The 27,516-nt window shown below is 41.2% G+C and overlaps 1 protein-coding gene across 3 annotated transcripts in view; it reads right to left on the bottom strand.

The window, feature by feature from the left end:
- Window positions 1-21,769: 21,769 nt before the first annotated feature.
- The window catches only part of ZEB1 (zinc finger E-box binding homeobox 1), a 122,571-nt gene continuing 116,824 nt past the window's right edge, over window positions 21,770-27,516 (bottom strand). For all 3 annotated transcript variants that reach the window (XM_064636839.1, XM_064636822.1, XM_064636830.1), the window contains exons 8-9: window positions 26,307-26,487; window positions 21,770-24,245 (exon numbers count right to left, since the gene is read on the bottom strand). In XM_064636839.1, coding sequence (XP_064492909.1) covers window positions 23,704-24,245; window positions 26,307-26,487 — 723 coding nt within the window. In that variant the 3' untranslated portion in view covers window positions 21,770-23,703. The remainder of the gene's footprint in view (window positions 24,246-26,306; window positions 26,488-27,516) is intronic.

Raw genomic sequence — 27,516 nt, 5'->3', positions numbered from 1 at the left:
ATGACTCTACTTCTGACTGGAAGGCAGAGCCTCCAAGCAGGGCTCTGCTGATGTCTGTAACATTAGTGCAAGGCTGTCAGGGAGCAGACGGCATGTGATCAGGGGAGGCTAAACTGGGACGCTGTGATTCAGATAACTGGCTTCCCTGTTTCTGGCTCTGCTTTGAGGTTCAGGTTCTGGCACTCCTTATCTTGGAGGTGGGGGTGCAGTACCAGCACGGCCCACCACAGCCAGCAGCCAGTGCCCTGGACTGCATGGGAGAAGCACAGGTATGAAGCAGAGCATTGGCTATGAAAGAAGAACCAGCAAGGGGACTGGGCTAGAAACACTCCAAGGAACACTAGTCCTATTGCAGAAGCTGAAGTATTTCCTGCTTCTCCAGCAAAAGGAATTGCTTGCCCTGCATGAGGGAGCTGCTCTGTGCCCTCTGGCTCCTCTCCCACTACTTCTGCTTTTGCAGTGTGTTTCTCAGCAATTCTCCCAACACACCATCATCCCTAGCTCTTCCTCCCATCGTTCAGTCAAGTGATTCTGATGGATGGAAGGTAGAGGGACGCTCCCAGGGATTTTGTCCAGCAACCATCGAACTAATACAGAACTGTACAACTTCAGCAAAGTTTTAATTTGCCCCTGGAAATTGCAGATTATTTTTTATTTGAAAAGAGTTTTAATTGAAAATTCAAGGCTATGTCTCCTGTTGGGTTATTACTTATGATGACTGTAAACACTTAAAGGGAATTTTACTTTTAAATTATGGGGCTGTGTCATAGAAAGGAGGCATAATTCCAATGCCTTGTCCACAGGCATCTGAGAGCAATGCTCTTCCTACAGAATCTGCCAGAGGCCAGAGTCTAAAGTGCATAAATCTACAAGAGGCAGAAAGCAGAAATGAAACTCAGAAATTTTGCTCACCAATCTGCACTGCACAAACTGCTATGGAAAAAGGTTGCTCTACACAAAACATCTATTTAAGTACCATCTGCTATTGCAAATATTACCAGGACACCTATTTAAGGTTGTTCTGACATTGCAGAAATTATGGCTGATGACAAAATGGAGTGAGATTAAAGCCACTCTCCTTTGGTGTTCAGTAACTGGCCCTGGAAGAAGCAGATGCTGCTCCAGTCCCAGAGGTACTTTGCAAAAGCATTAATAGGGCAACAATGACAGTCCTGTGTCACAATGCTGGCTGCAGGTAGTGTTTCTCTGCCCCAGCCAGTGAGCCCGTAGCACAAGCAGACCATCAGGGCACCAATCTGCCTGAACTGCACTCTCTCTTTGTTTCAAACCCTTGGCTTAAAGCCCTTCATCAAAGGCCTCCACAGCCCTGTCCCTCTTTCTAGTCCCCTCTTGCTGCTGACCTCTGCCTGCGCCTAGCACAGGGTTAGTTTCTTTTTTTCCTCATCTTTATTTCACAATGTCTGTATTTTCTTTCCTGTAAATCTCTTGCTGTCTGTGTCCTGGTGTCTTCCCCACAGCCTCTCTCGCCTTTTCCTACATCTCCTCCCCAAATTTCTGTGCCCCCGGGGAAGTGGCACTTCCTGAATATGGGCTGCTTTGTTCTCTCCCCATCAGGTCTACCCAGCTTCTGCTGGGTCTACCCTCTTCTGTCTCCCCGTGACCTCCTGCACTGAAGTCCAGTTCCACTACTGCCTCCCTGTATCCACATTTGCCTCAGGGAAACCTCGTGCTGCCTGGAGGCAGCATTAGACTTAACAGAACTCAAATGAAGTGGAGATTTGGGGATTCCTTCTCTATCAGCATATGGAAAGAATCTTCTTAGCTAGAAGATTCTGCTGGACAATTGCCCCAGGAGAAATGGCTTTTTTTCCTGACTGCCTCTCTCTCTCCCTCCCTCTCCAGCTGCGCTCTTTGACCCTGATTTCTCATATTCTTCACCACCATTCTGCGACTCACTATCCATTCCCCACTGACATCCTCTGTGGACTGTGAATGACTTGACAGTGACAGCATCAACTGCACCATCACCTCTCACTGACAGTCATGCTGTGCCCTGACTGTCCTCTGCACCTGCCCAGCAGCACCGCACACACAAGTTTACATCCTGCTGTTGCTCTTTAACTCAGACCAGCCATCCACCATGGTGGCAGGATACTGCCAAGAAACTGAGGGGAGAAGCTTATCCTCAATCCCCACCTGTTCTTCCTTTTGCCAGGTTTTTCTTTCGTTTTCCCCCACTGTCCCTCCCTCCATCATAGATTTTGTGTCTTAATATGCCCTGCTTTGGCTTTTCAGTTCACCCTGAGAGGTAGTTAGCTCAGTTTTCTTCTTGATCCAAAGTGATTTTATTTTCTCAGGAATTTTTGTCACTTTTTCAGAAACCTTTTCTGCTCTCTCAACCTCGTGCTTTTCTGTCTGCCCCTGCCTCTCAAAGGACTCCTCCCATTTTTTCCCCCTCCCTCTTGCATCTTATGCTCAAAGGCATATTAGATTAGACGAACTGGGGAAGCTTGTGCCTTTTAAGTTCCAACAATGCTCTGGTCTTGGCAGATTTCAGTGATGTTGTAACAGATGAATCTATTGCCTGGGAAACTGAAGCACCCCACCTGTGTCCTGCCCTGCCCTCAGCAATGACACACACTTGGACTCGGCTGGGTTTGATGAAATTATTCTTCCAATATGTCTCTCTGGGCTTATTATTTATCCCATGTAAGATTCACTCTTACCTTTTTATTTCTGACACTGACCACATCTCTCCTGCTATGCCATGTCCCTTACCCCCACAACAGCAGATCATTTCAGTTCATTTCTTAGCAAAAATTATGTGTCTTCATAAGTCTGTATCACTGTGCTTCTCTTTCCAGTCAAAAGAAAAAAAAGGTGACATGAAATCGAAGTACTTTGAGTGTTTTCCTCTGCATATTTGTAATCTCATCTGGAAGAGCACTTAGAAAAAGTTACAGAAGATCTTGCTATGACTAATACAATGCTGTCATGCAATTAGCACCATCCTTATTTAACAATCTAGTCTTAGGAAAAAGCTTGCCATATCAAAAAAAACCTATCAAACCCCCACAACACTAGCCATCCTGACATCATGATACAGTAATGCATCTTTTCAGTCCCTTGGTGCTATATAACCTCAGTTATATGCAGCACATCTGCTTGTGTGAGCCCTGTTCTTCAGAAATAATGGTTTGCCACACCATTCATGAAGAACAGCCCAGCCCAGGAGCTATTCTCCAGCAATATTTGGTGTTGGAAGTTTCAGAGGAATGTCTAAGCTTCACTTGCATGATATAAGGCAAATTTTTTCCTGCCTCACAATAAGGTTATATGCTTAGGGAGAAAGCTCGCCTCTCGTGTAGTGTTACAGTTCCTGGCATAAGTACAGGTACAAATCTCATTGTTACCAGTACATGGACTTTATGTTTTTGGTTTGACTGTTGAAAAAAGGCACTGAAGCCCAACCTGAGCAAAAGTTTTCCTTTGTCCCTGTGGTTTCTGGTGCTGTCTGTCTTTCATCTCACTCCTTTTCCCTGTACAGAGTGAGCTGGGGGCGATCTGGGTGTGCTCTGCTGTGCCTGCAGCATGGAGAAACCATTATAATTTTTCATCTTTTACCGGCGGGGTGGTGAGGAGCCAGCTGAATTTGTATCAGGAATCAAAGCACTTTTATATGCCGTGAATCTGGAGGAGAAACACATGCTGCAGCAAGTACAGGGTCTAAAATAATAGACACTAGGGGGAAATAAAAATCATGTCAGTTGGTGGATTGTTAAGCCCACACAGCCAAATCCTGAGAGGTCTTTAGCCCTCACAAACAACTCCTGTTCACTTCAAGAGGACTTCAGGTGCTCATAAGCCCTCAGGATCTGTACACAGGTCTTTTACTTAATGAAAAGGTCTTCACTGACTGGGTGGAGAGTGAAAAGGTTTTGAGCACAATGAAACGCTTTTCCTGAATTTGTGGAGCAGGCAGCATAGGTTGGGGATTGTAACAGCAGTACCTGTTCCCTTGGAAATGGTGGACACGACTCCTGGTTTTGGGAATACAGTACTGCTTCTCCACTTGCTATGGGGGAACAGTGTGTAAAATGGGGAACAAAAAAAGCTGCTGTCAGAAGGGCTGGTAGGAAGCAGACGCCAGCGTGGCTCTCTGGAGGAAGGAAAATCTCTTAATTCATATGGCTTTGTGCTCCTGACTCTTCAATATGTTATAAAAACCGAAACTTAGATTAAAACAAAGACACTTATTTGTTTCCACGTGGTGTGGAGGGGGTCCCATATGACTCTTCCCAGGAATGCAAAGTGATTGCTTATAAAACAGCATTTCAGTGCTCGTGCATCCCACAAAGGGCAAGTCTTTACCACAATACTGCCTTAATATAATTATTATTATTATTATTATTTAAAGACAATGAACAGAAGAGCACTAACTCGGAGTATTATTTTCAGTAGTTCCAGTACTGTCTGTGGCACACCTGCTCTCCATGGTCATTTCAAGACAGCTCCTGCTCTGTTGTTATTGGCTCCATACCAAGAGCCAGCAAAGCAAAAAATTTTTCACTTAAGCCCAAACTTACTGTTCTCCTGTCAGCTTCCCCATAATGTATTACTTCACCATGTCCTTTGACTTCTTGCATTTCTTTGTAGAGAAACATTATTAATTGTGAAACACAGCTTAACTCTGGGGGTTCAAAACAGTTTCATGTGTTTACTCAAAACATTAATTTTTTTCTTTCTTTTTTAGTTTCCAGGCAGAAAAGATGTAGAAGGATTAAACAAAGCATCACTCCTTCCAAGAGCTCCAAACCCCAGCATGGCTGGAAGGTGCTGATGAGAGGAAAGAGGGTGAGAGAGACAGAGGTGGGTGTTTCCCAGTCAGAGCCCAGGAGCCAGAGCTGTGCCTCTTAGCTCAGGTGCAGGAAGGAAAGAGAGACACCTCTACTGCACAAATAGGCTCAGCCTCAGAGCAATAAAAAGGAAAAGATGATGATGCACTAGAAAAAACACAAACCAATCTCTGGTCACCTTATACCTAGGCTCTCAAAGATATGGGTACAAGGCTGCACCCCCTCAAGAAGCTCTCACCGTGCAGGATGAACAGTGTGTTCTGAGGTCCCACTGAGAGAGCCATGGGGGGACCAGCCATGGTGTGCAGTTCAGGCAGCCCTGGCAGTTCACCCTTTAGAGTGTGGCAAACCTGTCACCTGGGGTTCAGTGTACAGCCTTTGCCTTCTGGCTCCAGAGGTCTGTGAGCAGGAGACCCACAACCAAGACTGTAATTCAATAACCTTGAATTTATACCATGCAGTTAGGCTGTAAATGTCATCAGCATTTTCTGTGATGGTCTGGGGTGCTGGAAGCTGAGGGCTGGGGCAGCCGGGTGCTGGGGGAAGGCTGCTGCATCCAAGCTGCCACTTTTCCTTCTCTTAACATTATGGTGGTGGATCTATGAAGATTGTTCTGGGTTTTGAGGGAAGATTTGTTTACATGTTGACTGCACAAAAAGCTACTGCTGCCAACATCATCACTTGCCCTTCCCATTCGGGCTCCTTCATGGGAAGAGCTCAGCTAATACAGTGAAATGTCCCAGGTATCCAAGCAAACAGCAGTATCTTTGTTTCTCACTGAGAAATCAGGACACAGAGGGAGTGTTAAAGTGACCTGCCACCTTTCTTATTCACACATTAATTCATGAGGATTTGTCAAATGAATCATGACAAATGCTGTCACTGGAGGAAGGTCTTACTTGTCATACCAAGATCATCTGCTTCATTTGTGGATTATTGACCAAAGACCGAGACATTTCTTGAAGCCATGAAGGACCCAGTTAAGCCACTTTTCCCATCTTTTTTTTCTGCAGCAGAATAGCTTATGTTGTGGAACACACTCACAGTCCATCTGAGAGCAGCTGCTGCAAATCCAACACGTGGGTGCTGTTAATCCCACAGGAATTATTTTAGGAAATGAAGGGGGAAGGGAAGTTGCATATAGGTATGGGAATTAAAAAAAATCTTCATAAAACTTTAGCACACCTCTATTTCTCAGGCATCCAGAGCCACCCAACACTGTAAGCAACCAGTAACTGGAAAGAGAGCTATTTAGTAATAACGAGAGATACACTTGGGATCATGCTTTCAAAGGGTTTCTAATCCTTGCAAACTTAACCATAGTCCCATAGCTGATGCTCCACAGAAAGCCCTGATAACGCTTTTCAAGTCCAGTCAGCACCTTTCAAGTCAATGACAATGTTGCCACAGTAATAGCTCTAAAAATCTGTGTTGCCTCTTATGTTGCTGAAAGACCATCTATTTCATACCATTCAGGTTCTTTAAACTAACACCACTCCCCAGGCTTTCAGCATCTGACACATCTACCATCAAGCTTCTTTGTTTCTTCCTTACTGCTTTTCCAAAGTAAAGTCTCCTATAACTTCATTTTTTATTGCTTTTAATAGAAAAAAACTTGGTTCCATAATAGCTCCATGTCTAACTTTGCAGGAATGTTATACAAACAGCCCTGCTGGGATTGAAGCAGCAAGCATTTGCTGGATATTCGTGTTTGTACATCCTCTTACTTTAATTAATTTTCCTCAATGTCATCCTGAAAACACACTTGCATGGAAACTAGCAGGAAAAAGGTCTAGATTTAATATCAAGAAAGGTATAAAACTAGTTGGAAAACAGACTGTGGGTTGCTTTTTTAAAAAAAGTCAACATTTCATTGTCATATTGGGAGGATTAAATAATGTTCCAACAAGGTTTGTCACAAATCTGGCACAGACTAGGCAAAGGCAGTGGCCCAAAGCTATTTTAAAAGCCAAAGCTGGCATTTAACATCATGCATCAGCTAAGAAAACATGAAGACTCATAACACGCTCTGATCTAATCATGATACGTTTGACAGCTGGATGCCAGGAAGTTCTTTGCAGGTTACTTAACGGCATGATGCAGTATCAAAGGAGTTGGAGTGACACCCTGCCCAGGCCTGGCCTGGTGATCTCAGCCTTAAGTTTGTGGAATGAACCAAAGGTCCAATGTTAACTCACAATGCTGTGCAGGAGGAGGATGTGCTAACCTGTGAGATTGTATGCCTGAAGCAGATCTTACCCTGGGTCATTTTCAGCATTTTGGGCATAATGAGGAACGAACCGCTCAGCGCTGGACACTCATATAGATCCTACTGTGCCTTGGCGGCTGCTCACCACCTCCCATGCTGCCCCAATAACCTGGATGGCAAATCCAGTACAGAACTGAGCTTCCAGGACACATCACATCTAGTTCTTGGCAGGGGTGGAATAAAAACCAGTTCTGAAATAACTAGTTGTAGCCAGGGACGAGGGGGAGCAGCTCATGAAGCAGTGACCAATCTGTACATTTTTTTTAATCTGAGAATTGTTTGCTAAATATCCAAATCATTATGACATCTAATGAAGAAAGGAAACCAATAGTAATTTTTCTGAAGCCTTTTGAGTGAACTAATTCTCCTGCCTCTCAAGCATGCAGATTGGCTACTCTTTTAGTACCCAAACTAAGATAAATGATCATCTTGTCCACAAGCCATCTATATTGTTTCCTACAGGAAGACAAGGTTGGAATTCAAATTGATCCTGAAAACTCCCAAGGAATTGTCAGAAATCAAACAGATGTCAGTAAAAAGCACTTAAGAGGGAAATGTCAAAGGCAAAAGTTCCCAGGAAACAAGCCAAATCTGTGGCCCTCATGAAGAGTGACCTGCCAGGCAGCACTGTGCAGAGAGGGACCCACAGCCTTTAGAGATCCAGCAACCATGAGAATTCTTGGTGTGGTCTGCCCACAACAAAAGAAAAGGCAAATGTCATCCTGGGACACACCTGCAAGTGTGTTTCATGCAAGACAGGGAAGAAATTATTGTGCTCTAATTGGCACCGGTGCTTTCTCTCTTGTAGTTTGGTGTCCAGCTCTCAGCATCATACATTAAGGAAAATGGAAGTTGGACAAGGGCCAAGGAAGCTCATGTGAAAGCCAAAAAATTTAGAAGATTCAACCCAAGACAAAAGGCTGATGGAATGGGAATTTTCTGTGTGGAAATGGGAAGATAAGGAAAACTTAACACGTAGCTGTCATGCAGAAACCTGGCATCATTTTATCCATTATAAACTGTTGATGTGAAGTGTGATGTCTTCCAATCTCTGTTTTCGTTTGGTAGGGTTTGGTACAGCAAGACTGCTTTTTCAGTGCAAATTTAGACTACCTTTTAGAGAATTTTCAGACTTTTTATCTGTCCTTAGAGAAACCAGACCTTCCTCAGATCAAAGTCCCTCAAGATTCCCCTCAGGATCCGGTTTTGCAGCCAACATTCATCATGACCAACTGCTTTGGAACCTATTCAGTTGTATGGGATATTGTATGGTTTAGTCCTGAAATCATGCAATGAAGCTGAGACAGGCTCTGAGACACAATGGATCTTACTGCACAGCACCAGTCAGCCTGCTCTTGGAGACACGACCTGGACACACAGGGCTGGAGTAATTTCCAACATGGGCATCTCCAGTGGTGCACCTGACAGGGGTGGCAGGTAAAACACAGGACATACAGAAGACCTACATGCTCCTGGACCAGCAGCTGGATTCAGGTGGCACTTCCTAGGGACAAATAGCAATAAGTCTGTGTCCTAATATCTAAACAGTGCCTGCTGCCTAAACAGAGGAATAAGCATTGGAACATCAGTGTGTTTATTAAAGCATATATAGCAGGGGCACCCAGTGCATAGATAAAGAATTACACCATGCTGCAGTGGCACTGCTGTGCAGGAGACAGGGTTTCTGTTTGTCCTACAACAAAGACTCCCCAGCTGAAGCCTGGGCCATCCTCAAGCACAACTAGTCAAAGGACCAAGAGCAATGCAGTGCCCAGCAGGGCTGACAGCAGGATGCACATGTGAAAGCCAAGGAAGGCAGCAGGACAAGGGGAACAACTGGGATAGGGACTATTTCCCCAGCATGTTAGTGCAGGCACAAGTCCCTGCAGGCACTGCCTCCTCGTCCCTTGCTGGAGCCGCCACCACCAAACCCGCTGCTTACCCAGGGTGTGGAGCTGGCACAGCCCAACATCCACCCCAGATCCTGTTTCTGGGCCACGCTGACCAAGAGTGCAATCATGCACACTTCCTTCCACATTTATGCAAAAAGCAGCCACCCCACACGTATTTCCACTGTATTTGAGGCCTTGTGTAATCTTGGCAGAAGTGGATGGATTTTGCCCAGAATACACAATTTAGTGCTAATTATCTCTTCCTGCTGGGCTTTAGAGCACAGAGCTTTCAGTTCAAGAACAACAGCTACAAGAGCTAATGGATTGCTCTGTTACCAGGAAGCAAACCCTTTGCAGAGTGTGGAGGATCTTGCCTTGCTGCAGGTCCCAGGGAAACTCCTCAACAATAGGAGGATGGAATTCATTAACTCTTCAGGGAAGGAGAGAACATCACCAGCATCATAATTGCCTTCCACTGGTGCTGCTGGAGAGAACACCCCAACACAAAAGAGCATCTCACCCCTGCCAGTGCATAGCAAATTATGCTGTAAAAGTAGAAGAGAAAAATTCCGGTGTTGGGTCAGTGAGACGCTGTAGAAGAGAAAAGGATGGAAAAACTGTGGCTGAGATTCATTCCCTTCAATGTCACATACAGTACCAGTCCATATTTTCTGCTCTCAATAGTGTGAGTGTATAGGACATGGATTAAACTGTTGCTTTCCAAATCCCACTTCTCACTTGCACTTATCTCACATCTAGGATGGCCTATGGGCCTCTCTGCTAGGGCTCCACTGACAAACCACTTTTCTTTTGGTGATACTTCCTGAGACAAGGAAGAGACTTGCCTCACTGTGCTGGCAATTCAGCCCCAGGTAATGAATTAACAGCATATAGGAGTCACACTGGGAGCCAATAATAATTTAATTCTCCTGCACTGGCAGTTACCCATCCAGCAGTAACCATCACAGAGCTGCTCTCTGCACAGCTAATTTCAGAGCTTTACAGACCTACATATGGTGATCATTTGATTCCAATGTTGACATGTAACCTGAAGGAGAGTCCAAATTACCTCCTAGCATAGCAAGTATTTTGGCTGGTGGTGACCACATCTTAGCTTTACTTTCATGTGCAGTCTTTTTGGTGTGGATACTCACCTTCTCGAATATCCTTACAAGTGTAAGAAATAAAATACTGAAATATAGAGCAGATGCTTCAGTCCCTTGGACTAGATCCATTATTGACACAGGACCAACATTACACTCTTCTCAAAGACACTTTCTCACTTGCTCATATGGTGCACAGATGTAGGTTGCTGGCAGTGGTCTCTAAGGCAACATAGGCAACTTCTAGATTTTCAGCTACCCCTTGTCTCCATTTCTTGTGCAAGATTCTGGACAATTGATTCTCATTTGGGTCTTCGTAGTTATCACACTAAAATATTGTCATTGTTGCTGTACTTTGGCTCCCCCTTGAAAACAGGGCAAGGGAAACACTGCTGTATGAATGGAACACCACCACTGGAGGTGAGCAGTGGTGGCATTACCATGGGCCACCAAGATAATCTGTGACCTTCCTGCCCAACATTCAGAGGCTTTAGTGGCAGTTCTTCCAGAGAGCCTGTTACTACCAGTGAAAAAGGTAGCTTGGAATCATGACTACCACCACCAAAAAGTAAAAGGCTATAAGGAGTGAGAATATTTCTTCCTGAGTCAGCTGAGGAAACAGCTGTACAAAGCCTGATGCCTCTTTGCTGAGGTGGTTGCAAGCATCCACGATCATGTTCAGATGCAGTTTCCTGTCTCTAGAACAAGTTGTCCAGGAGTAGCTCAGTGGGAAATACCAGAAGAAAAAAACCCAGAAACACCAGGGAAGATTTTCCTCTGTGAAATGAAGGTAAATAATTCTGCTGCTTTATGACTGGTGGTTTTACTGTGAGGTATTGCACAACAAGCTTAAATAATGGCCAAGTATGACTGCCTCCAGTTTTTATCTGGCTGTAGAATTTCTCCTTAGGTCATTGCATCTCAGAGAAGGTTGTTTATGAAGAACAAAAGCCTTTTTGGTCTTCAGTGTATTTGCACATGAACCCTTCTTGCCTGACTGCAGTAACAAGCAGGTGAAGTACATATTGAAGTAATTCTTCTGAGTGTTTTTCTCATAACATTTAAAATTGAAGTAGGTTCTTTACTTTTACAAATAAATATTGAGCTAATTGCATTAATAAATAGAAAGAAAAACTACATATTTTGCTGAATGAAAGGTAGAACATATTCTTCCTACCATGTGTGTGGACAGCCTCAGTTGCCAGCATGAGCTGGAGGACGACCAGGGGCAAGGACCACGGGGTTAATCAAAGTAACTGGATACCCTGTCCCCAAGTGCCCAGGAGCTCCAGCCTGGGCATGCAGAGGCCCATGACCCCCATCTCTCTGCCTGGTTGGTCTGCCCCTTCTTCCACATTTTTAGCAGGGTTTGCCACGCTCCTTTCTATCCAGGCAGTCTCTACCTTAGTACCATCCAAAGAGACAGGAGAGACTTGACCTATACAAACCTGCTGCCCACCCACTCCAGTGGAAAAAGGAGCCATGACAAGCCCACCTTTGAAAAAAAAGCATTGATTTGCCTCTTCTCACATTATACTGAAGATGCTCCACCAACACATTCATGACCCATCTTCTCAAAGGGCAAGATGCTTGTCTTCTCTCCTTTTCAAAGCAAAAAAAAAAAAAAAAAAAATTTAAAAAACCATCTGAGACTCGAGTCTCCACATGGAAAACGGAGCTTTTGCAAAAACTGATAAGGAGCTGGGGGAGAGTCAAGCAAAGTTGCCAGACTTTAAACATTGATCAGGCCCAGAGACATCCATCCATCTGCCTCAAGCCCAGTGCCCTGGTGCTGCTGTAGCCATGGGAGAGCTGCGTCATGCATGTGGGATTTCACGTGCTGCAGTATAAGTGCAGGAAAGCCCCAGCCTGTGGATTCAGAGGAGACTTGGGATTTGAGCAGTAAGTACAGGACAGTCTATATTGCATAGGGCATCTGGCAACTGAGCACCAGGTGACCTCCATACCACAGGCAATACTCCAACCCCATACACACAGCAACAGCTTCACTCTCCTAGAGCTCCTACGCTTCACCAGCTAGGTATTACTGCAATTAGATGCCACAGCATGCCTGTGGATAATGACTTAGAGTTATCTTTCCTCTAAAGATATGAAAACTGGAGAAAAGACAGGTTCTTTTTCCTGCTGCAGAGATGGCTCAATTGTTACCATCCCTGAAAGTGATATTTGTGATCCAGGACTTTCGCCTTCCACCCCGTGTATTCCTGCACAGGGGTAGGATGCAGGCACCTGACTTGCCCCCTCAGCAGCTCTGCCACCTGGCTTTGACAGAAATAGACAATATAAGGCAGCAAGACCCACTTAGATGATCACAAAAATTGTTGTGTTGGGGTTTTTTTCCAGTAGGGCAGCACACTGGTCACCTGGGGGCACAGGGAATGAGGTTGATCTTTGGGAATTTTTTAGAAGCTTTGTTGACCATCTGCTGGATAGCTATAAAACACTTATGTGGGGTCAGGTCTGAAAACACTGCAAGGCCATACTCTTGGCTGGAGAGATTTCACATGGAGTAAGCCAGCGAGGCAATGGACATGGAAGCATTTTTTTTTTGTTGTCATGGTTGACAGAAACAGTTTATGTATTTGCTGACTTGATGTAGATAGCAAAAGCTAGACCTAATGTACATGCCTTGGCAGATACCCAGAGGTCCCTGCTGCCCAGATGATTGAGGCCACCTCGGTGCCAGTGGGTCATCATATTTTTCCTGCCCACAGTTACAAGGTGAGAGACTAGTTTCTGAGAGATATCAAAATCTCCTAATGAGTCTGACCTGCTGGCTGTGCCTCGAGGCCATCTGATGTGTAGTAATGATTTCTGCTGCTTGTGAAGCACAGGCACAGCCGGTGTATTCCTCTAAAGCTTGGGTGGAGGAGGTACCTGCTCCTTATGCAGCAGCTTGTAATGAGAGCACTCACCAAGGACTGGTGCTTGTCATGTGGCTGAACGTGGATGGACCCATCCTTGGGATACAGCAATAAGCACAGGGGTATCTTCTCTGCCAAGGGACTGCTCTTGCCATGGGATCAGAGACAGGCTCCCTCTGGTGCCTGTGCTTGACTGTATGACTCTTGCCTCCTTTCTCCACCTTCTCCTCTCACTCAGGTTCTGAAATATTGTCTAAGAGGAAAATATCCTCAATAAAAGGAAAAGGAGCCACCCCAGTGATGCTCTGAAATAGTCTGTGTCTGCTGGGTTAGAGTGATCAGTCACTGAGGTGATAATGAATGGATTAATTAGGATGTTGTGTTCCTTCTCCTGACACAAATAGTTTTACCTTTTGGGCATGGGCAGGAGAAGGGTTTGAAAGGGTGCAGCGAGCCCTGTCCAGCCAGGTCCAGAAAAACACAGATTCTCTGGGAGAAATCCATGTTTTGGAGCGTGTATGGACAGAAGGACCCAAGTGCATCCCTGAGCCAAGGCAAAGCCAGATGATTTGCATCTCATTTTGGTGCACTCAATTTTCCCTTTGCACTATGCAGCTTCCCAGCAGAGATCCCTGGACTTTATTCCAGGGTCAGCCCTCAAGTCCTTTGCTATGTCTAGCTTGCAGTCTCAGCATGATGACATCCTGTTGTCAGTGCCTCATTTATAAGCAAGGGAAAACCCAACTCATTCAGATTTTGAATCGGCAAAATGACTAATAGAGCTAATTGTGTCCTCTGCTCTTGTAACAGCTTGAAAGTGAAAAAGAGAGTTGATGCAATAGGGCAAAGGACATTTTCTAGCTCTGACAATAACTCAGTAGCCCAGATCAAAGCAGCCCTGTGACTTTGCAGAGAACGTGCCACACTGCCAGCAGCCCACTCTTGCTGGGGTCTTGGTTATCTTTGTAATTTATTTCAGTTTTTGGCCTTCAGTACAATCTTAAGCAACACTGGTTTTGGCTTCACTTTGGTATCTACAAGAACATACAGAAATCCTGTGATGGTTAAAGCAAACCCAGAAGAGTAGAATACCTGTAATCCAGACTCTACTTTGTATTTTTATCAAAAGCAGCAGAATGCAGAGCACAGACATAGGAGTGGGAGAGTGGGGAAGCACTATTTTAAGTCAACCAGCACAGGAAGGGGTTCTTAGCTCAAAACAAAAAAGATCTGCTTGCATCACAAAATAAATGAAGTTTTTAGCTGGAAGTCTGTGCAGTCACATATATACAAGCAACCAAGACGTTCATTTACATGACACTGCTCACTTACATGGCACTTCAGAGTAACAAGTGTCAGTGCAGTAGTAAAAACAGAACAAATCCAGTAGTCTAACTGTGAGTTGTTACTGCTACTGACTGCAATGAGGGGATCCTTCCTAAAATGTTTCTCAATACTGATACTGGAACATATCTGGGCCAAATAAACTATACAAGTTGTTGCTTTTTGGCAAGCCAGCTTTAAATTAAAGGGGAGAACATTTTGGGACATGTTCAGTGCCTGCTTTGCACCAGTGTAAAAGGAAAAAATCCACATCCCAACATTCTTTTCTCTTGCTCTGGCAAAAAATTTGGTGTTACTTGGTGAACTGATTCAGCTGAAAAATAACTCGGGAAAAATGGCTGGTTACTTGTTACTTGTTAAGGATCAGACCTGATGGGGCTGAACCAGCCTGGGAAAGGGCAGAGGATGAGAGTGAGATGGATTCTTCCTTCCAGCAGCAGCAACATTTGCTAATACTGATTGCAATGGTTGCTGAGTTGCAGGCTCAGAGTTTGGAAATACAGTTCTCAGGGGTTTAAACATCTGCTTCTGGCATTCCCAGAAGTGCACCACCATCAGTGTGCTGAGTAATCCATTAGAGCCCACAGATCATCTCTTCCTTCACCTATATCACTTGGGGAGCACGGTGAAACAGGCTTAAACCCACTTAAACCATTTGGACTGAGCTACACACTGGTGTGAGAATAACAGGATAATCCATGATTACATCCATGTTACAGCATTCATGAGGGACGTATGAAACTTGCACTCAGTTTTTCCATTGAAACGAGGAGGTTTCAAGGCAACATGCTCCATTCTGGTCCTCCTGGAAGACAAAGACTCTATTGTTGGGCCAGTTCTATTTTGCATGACAGAACTTCGTATTTGTTTGGCTGGAGAGCGAACAAATAAACATGATTCTTAGTCTGTGATGGAGATGAGGGTGTGAGTCCTGTTGGCAGTGTCCCATATGGATAACGTCCAGACACTGTAGTTTGTACCATAATTCAACTCTCCTATTTAAAGGCAGTGCAATAGTAAATTACTAATTAGACATTCATACTTGCTCTTTCATGCTTTGGTTTTTTCTTTTATCTTTTGTCCTCTCAAATAACAGCATTAACAAGAGGGCAACTGAACTAATGGAAGCCATTATCACCTTCCCTATCTCTCTTGGCTGGACAAGCAGTAGCACATGCTGGGGTTCTGGTTATGAAATATTTGCAATTCTTTGTATTAGATTCTCCAGCTATTTTTGATTAGTTTTAGATGCAATGAACTGAACAGATTCCCATTTCAGAGAACCGAATGTATTTCCATTATCAGAGAGTAAGCAATGCAGTACTGTCCTTCTTAAATACAGATGGTGAGGCAACAGTTATAAACTAAATAATAAACTACAGTAAAGCAGGAATTAAGTTTCCATTTTCCTTAATGTTAAAAAAAATCAGAATACTTTAATAGCAAAGGAGAAAAAGGTGATCCTACAATGGTTTTATTGACATAAGTAATCATGAGTTGAGCAATTTCTGGAAAGAAGGATGGAACAACTGGCAGTTATGAACATATATGTAATTTACTGCACTGAGGTCTTTTTTCCTCCCCCCTGAGGACTGCAGAAGGACCCTCCACTGGGGAGCCACTGGGACCCAAATAACATGTCCCTGACAGGTGGCCTTCACAAAAAACCCTACAAGGAACAAGATAATGTATTGTGCCAACAGCAGCCATAGAGAATCAGCAAAGCTTTTATTCTTTCCCTTCCATAAGAGCCACCAGCAGAACCTGAGCTCCTCGCAGACTGACAGCATCCTCAGCACTTATAGCAGTGATCCCAGCATCAGCCTGTGCAGGGAGCAACAAGGCACAAATATCACTGGTTTCTGGAAACATTTCTGGAAGTAAATTGCTAGTGGCAACTGATCACCTAGCCAAATGTCCCATGGGTCCTTTTTTCAGCATCTGCAAGCCCTGAACAAGACACTTTTACTGTATACAAAGTCTGAGACTGTTGGTTGAGCTGAAGAACTGCCCTCTGACTGCAGTGTAAGAGGATAACTTTGCCAAGCAGTGTAGCTGCTAAAGGCTGAGCTTCCCTGTGCTGCTGAAAATCACAGAAATGCTCCACTTGCCATAATCCTTCAGAACAAGCTGCACGCTAAAGGCATAAGGCTTTCCCATGTTAGAGTCCTCAGTTCTGTTCCCACCTCTGCCTGAATAACCCTGTGCAAGTTATGCTATCATTCAGCATTTATTTCTATCTGTCTTTTGGTTTGGTGTTTATTCTCCTAAGAGAGGAAAACTCATAATCGGGTTTGGAAAAGATACAAAAATGGTGATAATACTCATCACAGGTGCAAGTGATAGAATTCCTTCTTCCTTGGTTTGTAGAGTGCCTTTCACTAAGCTTCAGGACTTTTAAGAGTACTTGACACAACAGATTGTTTGAGAGACCAGAATGTCAATAAGAAGAAGCCTGATTAAAAAGATGAAAAGAGGATTCTAAGACAATGTCATCTTTTAGGCACACACAAGTCACTACTCTCAAGAATTTGTAATTTACAGAGTGAGGGGTGGCTTTTCTCTGGGCTTGGGTGATGCAGGCCAGCAGGTCTTCCAAAGCACGGCTGCTGACTCCTGCCAGAGGCATTCTTTGGAGCCATCCAAATGCAGGAAAAAAAGCTCATTCGAGGTCAACTTAGTCAGCCTGCCTTGATGGAAGCCCCTGTTACCTCTGCAACCACAGCTGAGATCATTTGCCCTGGCTGGGTTGTGACCATGACCACTTCAAACATTGCAGCAGCAGCTCATGGAAAAGTGCTGCTGGTAGGACAACCAACTCTGACCCTTGGAAAGGTTAAACTGTCCTCCTCTTCACTCCAACATTTACTGCTCACAAGGACTCATACAGAGTCTGTACAAGTCAGAAGCTGCTCAGCTTCTGGTTTGGAGGAGACCAGCAACAGCATTACACTCAGACAGAAGTAGTTGAGGACTACTGTCCACAGAGATGTTTTTCCATTATTGGATTGCTTTGACTGAGAAGGAGGCAGAATTCTAAGCACCTTTTTGTGTACAGTGACATGGTCCTTCAATGCTGTTGGAAGCCCTTGTTATTTTTTGCATGATTTTCCAATTAACTTATTTCTTGAACAATTTGGTTCAGCAGATTCTGGACACTGAAAGAGTAAAATGCTCCCTCTATACCTTTGCCATAGCTTACCTGTCATAAAAAATGTATAAAGTTTCACAGAATTCAAGGGTTCTGGTGATATTCATCACCAGTCACGGCAGAATTTGGCCTAAAGAGAGAGCAGCTGAAGAGTAAGAGATGGAAACAGGACTCAGTCACACTAAGTGCTCTCAGACTTGTGGCCTTTCTTTGGGCCCACAGTGTGCTAAAAGCGAGCAAAGTTTTCAAATAGAACAGGAACAGAAGCTCAGCAGGAATGATACCAAGTTAGTGTAGGCATGTTTCAGGGGTTTTTGTGTTTAATAATTTATCCCCTTAATTCCTCAATTAACATGTCACGCAAATCTTCTGATTATTACACAAACCCTAGTTTACACGAAGATGAGCAAAACCCAAGGACAGTCCCCAATACAGAAATGTTAAACTCTATAAGCAGAATCACAGAACTTGAGACTCACCAGAAAACCAAAGGAAAGACCAAAATGGCATTCTCAATATATTTATTCTAAAGATCACTTTGCACTGTCCTCACAATTTTTAAAGATCTTTGGGGGATCTGCTAGTGTAGAGGTAAGGCCTTGGAGAACTTTACCTAGTTGTAGATTAATACTACATGACTTTCACATTTGGCAAGCTACTAGGAAAAGCTCTGCCACAAAAGTGCTCCTGACACCAGCACATTTCATGTTTAATCCCAACTATCTGTATATATTCTAAATATTGTTAAAAAAACCCCACCAGATTATTTTTTGTGAAGCAATGAAATATATTCTTTCCCCTAGGGACAACATGTATACAATGTGTATGATAGGCATAATACATACATCTGACTGTGTGACAGATTAGTGACCAGGGGTCATGAAAGAGCAACAAAAGTTGTAAATATCTGATCACTTTTAAGAGTTAATTTGATCATCACACTCTTTTGTAATTTTTTTGGTGATAATTAGACTGTGCAAATATTGTTAGAACAACTGTCCAAGAAAAACATGAGCAATAAACGACAAAGTACAGACTTGAATTATACTCCAATATTGAATTTCCACTCTGAAATTTAGAGATTATTGTAGGGACAATTAAACAAAATATTCTGCAAAGGAAAGAGAAAAAAAAAGTACTTTTTTGCTGAAGTACTAGAAAGTGAACTGCAAAACACTCAACAAAGCCTCTATCCAAGCAGAGAATTGTGCACAGACTTATACACTGGTAGTAAATAAACTAAAAAGAACACACTTTGAAAAAGTGCTCAGGACAGTGCAGATTAAGCTTTTTCCTCTGTCTTTCTCTGCTCAAAAGCCATTACCTATCTTCACTACAGCCTCCAGGACCAAAATGAACTTTTCTCATCCTCAAATCATTATCTTTACCTCTAATGGTTTTCTAGAAGGTATTTTCATTTCTCTATTATAGACTTCTTTGTTGGTTTGGAGTGTGAACTCCTGATCTTTCATTGCTTTGATGATAAAAACCCCAGTGTAGCATTTTGCTGTGGCAAAAACTGTGTTTTTAGTAGTGTCATATTTTCTTTCTTGTAAATGGCTTAGCTTTCAAATTGCCACTCGGTCTGGTGGCCACCACCATTCCAGGCACCAGGTACACTCTGCCAGCACAAACATTGGTAAAGTGCTGCTTCTATAGACAGTGACTTTGGGTTTACTGGCAATAATTGTATTAGAATAATTTTACTCAAGAGTGTGAACAAAAAATTTGTTGCCAGTTTAAGCACATTTTACTCAGTCTGAACAACAGTGCCTTTCAGGGTAACTATGTTATGTTCTGGGATGATATGCCATGGTGCATTATTTTTCTACTAAAATTTAGGATAGTTATTGAAATACACTGTCACTCTGAGATTAGCCACAGTAACAAAACTGCCTCATTTCTTTTTTTAGTATATATTAATTTATTTATTTGTAATTCAAAACAATTCATTTAAGCTCATGTATCTAGCATTGCTGAATATTGCTGTTACCAATTACACATATGGATAGGCTGCTCCAGAAAAACAGCAAGTAGACAGCAGTGAGGCTATGGAGAACTTGAGAATGCCACCAGAATCACCACTAGAATGCCACACAAATATTACTGAAAGAGAAGGAGCAGTTACTGCTCCTCAAGGTCTCTTCTACTTTTCTCAGCAGCCTTAAGTCCATCTTTCTACTCCTATTAGCTCAGGATCTCGGAAGGGTATCCCACTTCCCAGGGTATTAAATTAGTATTTACTTTTGTGACATTCTTCCTATAGTTCTGTAGTATTTTTCCTATTTTCATATTACTCGATAAAAGAGGACATAGCAACTGACACAATTTTGCAACTGCAAGTGATTTTGAAACAGTAACACATATTCTGGAGCCAAGAGATGGGTCAGTAGCAGAAAAAGAGCCAGCACATCAGGCACAGCAGTGCTCTGTCCCACGCTGCATCCAAAGGACACTTTTCTTTCTGTCAGGCTGGACTGACGCCTGTCCCTGATTGCTGTGCTAAGATGGGCCATGCACGGTGAGCCTGAGGAAGAAGCAGGCACAGGCACCAGCCTGGGCTCACAGGGCAACTGATTAACTTTTCATCTTCCAACTGAAAAATGGGTCATAGGACAGTGGAGTTTCATTAAAACTACACATTCCATGTTTGCTGCTCTTCCCCAACTTTTATTTATGTCTAAAGGACAGAGCGCAAAGGCTTTACACTTTTGCTTTCACTTTTTTTTTCCCCCATGTGTGACTTGCTGTCCCTTAAACTGCTTTGCCATTAATTTAGAGAAGGTCCATGTGGCAGAAGCTGGATTGCTGATGCCCTGGAGTTTGGACTCCTTCACAACTGCCTGGCCATCTCTACACCACTGGGTATCTGCACTGCAGGCACCTCACTGACAGGGCTGGGAGCAGAGCCTGTGTCTCCTAAGCACCTCTGGGTTCCAGATGAGTTTACTCAGCTAAATGAAGATACATCAGAGTTTTTGCATTTTTCAAATGGATAATAAATGATGTTATAAGGTCACAAACACCAGAGACATCTCTGAGCTTAACGGATAGCAAATTCAATACACAGATCCATCTTGAAGATAAAAATGTTAATAATGGTTTCACAGTCTAAGTAATTAATATAAATTTCCTCCCCCAAACCAATGACATTTCCTGAAGCAAAATTGCTTGGACTTTATTCTCTATCCAAGCTACTGGCCTTTCACATTCAGCTGTCACTTACGTGAGTAACCTTGGGTTTATTAAAATTCTTTGTTCTAATACTAAAGCCAGCAAAATTTTCCCATTTCAACAAATGTCTCACTGGGTTTATTACCATAGACATCTTGGAATATGAAAAATAGGGAAAATCTTCAAATAGTTGCAAAAAAGTGCATTTCATTACCTAGAACAGAGCAGAGACAGTTTTACCTGTGAGAAATTCTGAACCACCTGATTAACTCTGTTATGATAATAATTACAAGGCAATGTTGATGCAATATAAACGGTTATATTTTTCAAAACTGCTTTCTCTTATTTACCTCAATGATACTACTGAGTTGGAGCTTACTGCACTTAGAAGTGCAATATTGGAATACTGTACAGCAAAATGCAGACAAAGTAAAACGATTAATATATGGGGTAGATCCTTCCTATGTATTAATGCTGAGATGAAAAGATTGAGAATTATCCAACATTTAAGTATGTAAATATAAAAAAACCTTACATGATGTTCATATAAAATAACCCCCAAATTAGCAACTGAGATTGAATTTTAGAGATCATTAAAGAACAGAACTTGGCTTAAAGACCAATCTGTGAACTTTGCTTAAACTCCAAAGCACTGTAAACATGCATATGTAATACAACTTTCAAGGCTTTATACTTACATTGCTGGAATTCTATATCTGTAACGTTGTCACTATTTCTTTGGAAAGTTCAACAGCAATATATACATTAACCTTGTCATGGACAACTAGCTTATTGCTAAGTCAAGAAAACAGGCATAGACTTACCTCATTTAAAAGCAGTCTTATTGAAAGAGAGCATTAAACTGTATATTAGACAGATACAGCAAGAAAAAATAAATCACAAAACCACACGGTTGGTTTTGAAAACTCAGTTGTTCTCCTAACGCTGGTAAATCAATAAACTAATGTAGCAATCCCTGTGCCTGCACACAGTCCAACCTTTCTTTCACTTCCGTGCTCCTTAAGTACAACTGAAACTGAGTATCGACACTGAAGCAGGAACTGTGTTTCTGAGTAGCATCTCATAGAAGTAATTTAAACCCATTTTCTAAATCACCAGAATAATGACAGTAAGTCAGACTTGTTGACGCATTTTATTGTGAGATGGGGAGTCTGGTAAAAAACTAGAAAATGACCATGATGTAACAAGGAACTTAAAAATGAAGTTTCAGATTTGTAACATACATACATGAATACAGGAACAAATTGGCACGAAAATGTTAAACATTGTTCCCAACACTGTTTATAAGATTATTCTAATTTGGCTTACTAAGGAAATGAGAGTTTTATGGTTAGACTAATCTCTTAAGAAAACTGCAGAGCATCATGCTATTAGTCACACAGTGAATTTCAAAATTTAAGAGCTTTATATTAAAAACTGGGTAAAGGTAAAATGAATTAATTGCAATTGTAAAATTAATACATTCCCATTTTAATTCATCTGTTCTACAGTCCAAGGCAAGTATAAATGTTAACATAACACTGTTAAATCAAATCTCAATGCAAGAGAACCGATTGCATCTCTACTTTAAATCTTATCAACTTTCCAAATTTTCATACTAAAATATATTATTGTATTAATACAAACTACAGTATTATACACTACACTGTGTAATAAATAAAGAAATATAAAAATAAGACACATAAATATAAAAGTTTTCTAAAACTAAAAAGGTACATATGTCAGTAAGAAGGGTATTAATACTGCCAGGTTTGAAGACATACAGTACAAAATGTTGCACAGATCTATAAACTAAAAGAAATAAAATAATACTGATAGGTAAAAATCAGCTAACATTGTTAATAAATGGGGTCCATAATAACTAACATTTGAAAATACTTATGAGCCAGATAACATGTCATGTATGTGTCTGAAATTAAAGTAAACCAATAAAGCAATAAAGCAGATTAGAAAATTTCCCTTGTAATTATTGTAGAGAAATTCTGCAAGTCAGGTATTAACCCAAAATACCACCAAATAATTAAATAATGAAATATACCAGTGTTCTTACTTCTCTGATGGTTGAGTGTTTTTTTCCCCATGTATAGTTTAGAAGTTTGATACAAATCAACAAATGCTAGTTATTGTAGGCCACACATTGGATAAAGGCTGCTTAGAGCCTTCGTAATACTGATAAATGGCACTTACAGCACACAGGTCTTGCATAAGGCCAAAGGAGATACAAAGCTTCATATCATATCCTTCATATTGTTACTACATACTCAAAACACAATTACAAACACTGTTTTTGACGACTTTCCTGTCCTTACCAGTATTAACACTGTTAGTCCCTGCAATCAGAACTCAACGACAATCTTCTCAACTACATTTTTAACCACATGAGTAAGAAACTTCAGTTCTTCTATCATCTGCTTTCTTAAGGCTAACAATACACTTTAAATGATAATATGCTCTACTACAACATCTAATGTCATAAACTGCTACCTTCTAGGTTGAATTTACAAAGGTAGCCAAGCACTGTTTGCAACTGCATTACAGGTCTCTGCAAAAGGGAATTTTGTAGTGCAGAAGTTCTCACATTTTAAAACATAAGAAAATACTGAAGCGGATTTAGGAAATGTTTTACCGTAAAAAAAAAAAATCATATAAATCTCTCCCAATTGTACAGTTTAAAAATTAATCAACTTAAGAATGAAAATTAATACTGATAAAACAAACAATGCCAGATGCTTGTCTATAAATCAGGTTTCCTACAACCTGTTAAATCTTTGCTTCCAGAGTCACTGTATTTTTCTAATCTGCTTCATGTTATAAACTTGTTCCTAACTTTGAAAACTGTGTGAAAAATTACTAAGTTTGAGGTTCAGGCACACCTGGATTTCTTTTTTTTTTCTTTTCATTTTTTTTTATATATATATTTTTTTACACAGTAGTGAACAGAAATCACAGTATGCAGGCTACTGCGTTTCCATGAAAAGCATGTATAATATAGAACGAACTTCATTACCATTTTCTTTCCATATAGAAAAAAACCTAGCATTTAAGCTTTATTCATTATTTTCTTCTGACACCTGCCCATTATTTTGTATAACTTCTGGTTCTGCATTGCTTGCTTGATTTACAGCTTCATCGTTCTTGTTACCTTCAGTTTTCCCTTCTTCCTCTTCTACTTCTTCTTCCTCTACTTCTTGTAGTTCCCTACATTCTTTTTCTTCCTGAAGTCCTTCTATATCTTTTTCTTCTTCCTCCTCTTCCTCTTTTTCACTGTATTCCTCTTCTTCCCTGGTTAGACTCTCTCTCTCATCTGAGTCGATCTGCGAGGGAGACGCCCTGACAACCACATGCTCACTGCTCAGGACCTCCTGGCCCGTCTCCTCCTGTTCCGTGCTGTCACGCTCCTCTGTCTCTCGTTTGCAATAGGAGTAGCGATGATTCATGTGCTGAGAGTAAGACCCCGAGTGCGAAAACCGCTTTCCACATTTGTCACATTGGTAGGGTTTTTCCCCAGAATGCAGTCGCATGTGTTCGATCAAATGGTGTTTGTGTTTAAATGCTTTTGTACAGATTCCACACTCGTGAGGTCTTTTACCTACAAAATAAAGCACAAACAATGGGCACCTTGTAGCTGAAGTTCTAAAAATTTACCCTGTTGTTTTCATTGTAAAATACTGGTGGTGAATGTGTTAGCAACAATGATTAAACTTTATTTAACAAGATGTTCTACTCTACACATTATCAGCCTGAGTTTCCCACCTGAGCCCAAAGGAGGAGGGTGCAAGGTTACATTGTCACAATTACAAGGGTAATTTGCAAGTTTTTTCAGGAAATCTGATCATAGAAGGACAAACAGATTCTCAGATATAACTTTTAGCACAAAAAAGTGCAAATAAAAATTAGAAAAGGAAACATTTTTCTTGCAGTAAACTACTTCAACTCAAAACCATTTTAACTTTTCTATACTGATGGTAATTTGAAATCAATCAAGCTTTTATGTTGGTTTTTGTGTACCAAGTCCTTCTTCCATGTGACAGGTAAAAGAAAAATAATTCTAAAATCTAGGCTGACACAGGTAAATGCTTTATCTACAAAACTTGCTGACTACACATGTATTGACAAGAAAAATCTGCTTTGTTTCACTCAGTTCATTTTCTGCTCTGTTTTCCAGCTTTCTACTTTGTCTTGTTTTTAGAGTCTCTCATAAACCTATCAGGAGCCTAGTAATGTTATTTTGATTTCAGCATCCAAAGTTGTTACACAAAACAAGTTCACAGTCGTAGCCCAGACATAAAAGTTGAAGACAATGAGACAGCAGCTTTTTGGTCACACAATAGAGATGATCAGCACATCCATTATGCCAAAAGAGCAGCGAGGTGGACGTTGGTCTCTCTTCCAAAATAACAAGTGATGGGACAAGAGGAAATGGCCTCGAGTTGTGCCTGGGGAGGTTTACATTGGATATTAAGAAAAATTCATTCACCGACAGGGTTATCAAGCATTGGAAGAGGCTGAACAGGGAAGTGGTTGAGTCACAATCCCTGGAGGGATTTAAAAGACATGTAAGATGTGACAATTTTGGGACATGGTTTAGTGGTGGGCTGGGCAGTGCTGGGTTAATGGTTGGAGTCAATGATCTTAAAGGTCTTTTCCAACCTAAATGATTCTATGACTTGAACATTTCATTATTAAAACTGGAATGGAAAGAACAATTGTGTTAGGAAAAGGAGGAGTTAAAAGAGTCTCAGGACAGGAAAGGTGTGAAATTAGATATGCCTAATGAATACAACTTGAGAACTTGATCTTTTTAATTCTATATGTGAGATGACAATAAAACAATAATATGTAGAAATAGAATTAATATAATATAATATAATAATTCAGTTACTCTGCAAGCCATGAAAGTAGAGTACCATGAAGAGAGTATCCAAAAGTTCCAAAGAGTTTATTTTCTGGATGTGGGGAAAGAGGAAATATAGAGCCAGTAGGAAAGAAATATATAATACAAAATCCAATACATATTTGGCACCTAACCAGTAAGAAAAAAGAATTTTTATTTTAAGACATCACAGAAGAAATAAGAGAGCAAGAGTTACTAATAAAATCCTAAAGATACCAGAACTGGAGCCAAAAGGAACAATTATGAAAAATTAGAAATAAAAATCAAAGTGAAAAGGGTGTTCTTTAGGGGTTAGATTCTATGTCCAATGAATAGCTGAAGCTATTAACTTCAGATCATTACAAATGTGGCTCAGTTTGAAAATCCTTCTTGCCAGATAGATACACTGCCTTTCATGTACATACACGATCCTTTTTTCCTAATTCATATTTTTAATTTTTCTTAACTTATAACCAGGCAAGGTAAATTAGAAGTAATACTTCCTCAGCTACAGGTTGCGGTTTGAAGCTGATTATTCATAAGCCAGATGCAAAACTTCCCCTTTTTCTATTTAGGATTTAGGTCTTACAAATTTAAAGAAAGAAAGAATTGCTGTTCTGTCAAAAAAATACACAAAACATGGGTTTCTAAAGAAAGCTGATCACAAGCAATAAGAAGGACTATTACACTTCCCTACAGTGTCTGAAAACTGGATTATAATTGAGATTATCAGTTACACAAAAATAATGATTGGAAACATCTTTTCCTAGTACATACCTGTGTGTTCATACTTATGTCTCAATAATGAGCTGCTCTTCTGGAATATTTTGTCACATAAATCACATGCATACATCCCATTTTCTGTCTTTCTCATTTTTTTCTTTGGGGGTGTTGAATCAGAATCATTTTGATCTTCTACATTGGATACTCCTTCTGAGCTAGTGTCTTGCCTTTCCTCCTTCAGAAAAATTACAAAAAAGGTTGAGTTCAATGAAAAACAATAACTCATGTAAACTGAAGCTGCACTACTACTTGTTATTCAAGTTCATAAATAGCCAAACAAAATTGTTTAGACTTCCATAGTCAAAATGGACAGCTTTGAAGTCCCTGCCACCTTACAAATACAGAATTCTCAATGGGACTGGCTTTAATCACATGCATATCTGACTGTTGGCCAGGTCTAAGCTGCACTGGCACATAATATTTTAGCATCGATAAAATAAATGCATTGTTAGGATGGAAGAAAAGATTATAGACCTATAAACTACCTCAGTAAGCTGGAAGAGCAAATTCATCATCTAATTGCATTTTTCAGCTAATGTTGGTCACCCACCTTTTGCTGTCTCACAGATTTTATCAAGACTGTACGTTTTTACTGAAGTTTTCACAAATAGGTACTTAAGTTACCATTCGAATTTGCATATTTGACTATCCTCTTCCTCATGAAACTACCACAAATACTACTTAACCCATAACTTGGGGACTTCGAATGCTTTATTAGTAAATAGTTTTAAAAATACTATAATTGTTGTCTATTTCTAAGCATTTCAATATTTTCTAGTGATATCAGCAGTACCACTACACACAGATTTTAGCATATGTTATCAAATCTGAATATAAAAGTGCACGTTAGCTACCTCAAATGTCTGTCTCATAAACTTTAATGTATAAGCAAACTTGTAACTCTTCAAGGCTCAGTCTTTACATGTGAGTCACTTTTCTGCCCTGTCCCTACCCCAATGTGCACAGGTACTTCTCAGGAGGACTGACCCTGATTAGATCACATCTGGATGTACTCCAGGAAGGATTAGGACCAGATACAGGAATGGCAGATGAAGAAAATAAATACCTGCCTGACTTTCAATTGAGAATACATCTGCATTTTGTTTAAAGTGCCATTATGGCATAGGATGAATTCAGTTACTCTGTAAGCCAAGGAAGAAGGGCAGCATGAAAGGAGTAGCAAAAAGTTCCAAAGAGTTTATTT

This window comes from Pseudopipra pipra, chromosome 1 (genome assembly GCF_036250125.1).
Source record: "Pseudopipra pipra isolate bDixPip1 chromosome 1, bDixPip1.hap1, whole genome shotgun sequence".
NCBI classification, from domain to species: domain Eukaryota; kingdom Metazoa; phylum Chordata; class Aves; order Passeriformes; family Pipridae; genus Pseudopipra; species Pseudopipra pipra.
Note: the sequence above shows the minus strand (reverse complement) of the source record. Positions and strands in the feature narration are given on the sequence as shown.